Source organism: Frankliniella occidentalis, unplaced genomic scaffold, assembly GCF_000697945.3.
Source record: "Frankliniella occidentalis isolate FOCC.00 unplaced genomic scaffold, Focc_3.1 Scaffold286, whole genome shotgun sequence".
Classification (NCBI taxonomy): Eukaryota; Metazoa; Arthropoda; class Insecta; order Thysanoptera; family Thripidae; genus Frankliniella; species Frankliniella occidentalis.
In genome coordinates, this window is record NW_026267412.1 from 60090 (window position 1) to 63221 (window position 3132).

A 3132-nucleotide genomic window follows, 5' to 3' on the forward strand; every position below is an offset into this window, starting at 1 on the left:
TCCCCCCAGACGGGCGTTAGAGAGGGGCGCGGCGGGGGTCCAACTGCGGCGCGCAAAACATAATTTTCGGCCAATGGCCATAAATCGGGGCGGCGCTGACGTTTTGATTGGCCGGCCGGATCGCTACCGTAACGGCGCAGAGAATATCCAGTGCGCTGGCCAATTTATTGCCAGCCCAAACCTTTTCCAATGTTACCCCCCCCCCTTCTCCTCCTCACCGCTTTTGCACCTGGAAAAATACGGAATAACGGCGGGACGATGTGTCCTGCAGCAGGAGATATGGCGCGCGCTGCGCCCAGGTCCAGGGCGGGCGGGCCTTTCAAACGGGCCCTAATGGATGGAAAGCTTGGCACCACATTCCTTATCTCAAATCTCAAAAATGCATTTTTCCGGGCGAGACGGGAACTATCCTCCATCAGCCCGTGTTTGTTACGCACCACATAAAACGTAGCACATGCATGTCCAGTCCATGCATATAATATTTTATACGAATTATTTTCTTATAATTTGTTTACGGCTTGTGGTTGGAGTATGTTAAAGGGGTAAAGGGGGAGGGGGCAGCCTAACCTCTGCTCGCCTCTGCTTGCAATTTTTTTTTAACGGTGCAGCAGCAGTCCAGTGCAGCTTGCAGACGCACCCAGGCCCCGCCGGCCCGCCGCCGCACTGACCGGTTTGGGGCCGGGCGGACAGCAGGCCCGTCTGCAAAATGTGCAAAGCCTGTCCTGGAGGAGGTGAAGGGACAGGGGGGGGGGGGGGCTAAATAATGACCGTTCACAATTGCACATAAAGGGTACCGGGGGCCTGGCTGGGCCGGACGGGCCGACCGACCGGCTGTAAATAAAAGAAAATGAGAATACTTCGTCTCATTCGGTCGCCGGCGCGGGATTAGAACCCGCGCCGGACGCAGAAATTCACTTCGGCGCTCAAACACATTTTCTGAGCGGGAGCGTCGCCGTCGTCGTCGCCATCCATGCCGTCTGCCAGCCAGCAGCCCGGCGCAAAGCGGGGCAAAGCGAGCAGCCTTCACCCCTCACCCGGGGAAGGAGAGGGAGGGGCGCAACGACACATCCGGGAAAAGACGCGTAAAATATTCCTAAAGTTGGCGAGCCCCGCGCGCGCGCGCGCATATAGCTCGCTCTATGTATCTGCCTCGCCCTCTCTCCCTCCCACAGAGCTTTTTCCTCCTCCAAATCGGCTGGCGGAAGCGAGTGCGACAAAGAAAAGAGCATATAAGGCGTGGAGCGAGAGCGCGCGCCCGCCTCGGACGCAGCCAGGTACTCACCGCCCGACCGGCTCCGGATCGCAATAGCAATTCAAATCCATACGCTCGGCTCGGCTCAACTACTCACCCCCCCCCCCTCGATTCCCTCTTTTCCTTCTCCATGCAACCGACTTGGCCAAAGTGAACTGCTCAGGCGAGCGCCGGCAGAGGCAGCACACCCGAGCCAAAGGCTTGAGGGTTAGACGACGGCAGGACGGGCGAAAGACCCGCGTAACAGGCTTCACGATTTCGCAAAAATATTGCATCTGTAGACTACATGCAAATTCGCCACCCCAAAGGCTTCCAAACGGCATCAAAATTTGGACAAAACAAAAATGTCCGTGATTGTCATTTCGAGTGCATATTTACCGTCCCTGACTGTAAAGCACCTTACGTGCCCGCGCGTAGTGGTACACACCTCGAACGAGACGACTTGCGGGGTCCTCAGACCAAATACCAATGAGGATTAACCATAAACGAAAGAAACTAGAAGAAACTAGAAGTAGAAGAAGAAGAAGAAGAAGAAGAAGAAGAAGAAGAAGAAGACATGTGCCCCCGCCGAGTTTAGAAGTGCAGTCCACGCGGCGCGGCCGCGGCGCTTAGCTTTGAATATTAAACGGACAAGCGTTTTAAGGCTCTCTATCGTTACCCCTCGGCATTATCGACGGCGCGGCCGCCAGCGTCACCTCCGGACTCCGCTCAAGGGGGCCCGAACGTGCTTCATATCACGAAACGCACCGGGGGGAAATTTCCTATCTGTTAACCTCACCAAGAAAAAAGAAAAAAAGAGATACGGGAAAAAGTTAAGGGAAAAAAAGAAAGGAAAAAAACGAATAACATGGCGGCCGGGACGGCACCGCGACGGCGCACCGCGCCCGTCTGTCTGTCTGTCGTGCAGGCAAGGTCTTAAGATTAGGCGCCGCTACTCAGTGAAAAACTAACTATACCTCAAGCGGTTTGACGGCTTGACTTAATTTTAACCCACGCGCGATATAAATTTCAACTCACATGAATACACTCTTTAACGAAAAGAAGAAATACGCTTTCTACAAAATATGTTTCTCGAGAGCGTTAAATGCTCGAGGAATAGATCCCCCCTCCCGCGCACCATTATTCGGAGAGAAGCAGAGAGGGGAAAAAATGGGAGAAAAAACAACATCTGAGAGAAGTTTAAGAGGCGCGAGGCATCGCCAGGAATGCACCCGCGGCCCGCGGGGCTATCAACAGCCACTCAAAAATGCCCGCTATTTTCGTTTTACGAGTGAAGCCCCCACCCCCCGCTCGCCTCCTCGCGCGCTTATATCGCACACTGCAGCAGCCTCTGCAGCGCCAAATTATTATTACATCACAAGGAGTCGCGTGGGCCGGCCGCGCGTCTCCGGGCGGGGGGAGGAGAGGAGAGAGAGGGTGGTAGTGGTGGAATACTTACGGGTAGCGTGGAGTGGGGGGGTTCTCCCCCCATACCCCCAGGGACGGGACGCTGATGGCCGACGAGGCAAGACACCACGCCCAGGGCTCCGAGCACGACCACGGCCAGAGAGATGACAGCTACCACGCTCCACACTGCAAGCACAAAACACACGAGAGCATGACACAAATGTTTGCGCGCCGCCGCAGATCCACTGCTGCTTGCTGCTGCTGCTCCGAAATGAGAAATTTGAGAATGAAACATTCCACACGACTGCGCTGGCTGGGCCCGCTTGCTATCCCGCGCCATGCCATGAGCCCCCACGGTATGTACACGGACGGCATCCCGAAAGCCGTGAAAGGGAGAAGCGGGGAGTTGGGGAAAGGGGGGAGAGGGGCATACCGGCGCGGTCCTACGGGCCTACACGGCATACATGTTGCATGAGCGGGGCCGAGGCGCATAG

General features: G+C 56.0%; 1 protein-coding gene across 1 annotated transcript in view; it reads right to left on the minus strand.

The window, feature by feature from the left end:
• Positions 1–3132, minus strand: part of LOC113201679 (protein TMEPAI-like) — a 118046-nt gene that overhangs the window by 43971 nt on the left and 70943 nt on the right. The window contains exon 2 of the mRNA XM_052273590.1: positions 2691–2824. Within this exon, the coding sequence (XP_052129550.1) occupies positions 2691–2824 (134 nt within the window). The remainder of the gene's footprint in view (positions 1–2690; positions 2825–3132) is intronic.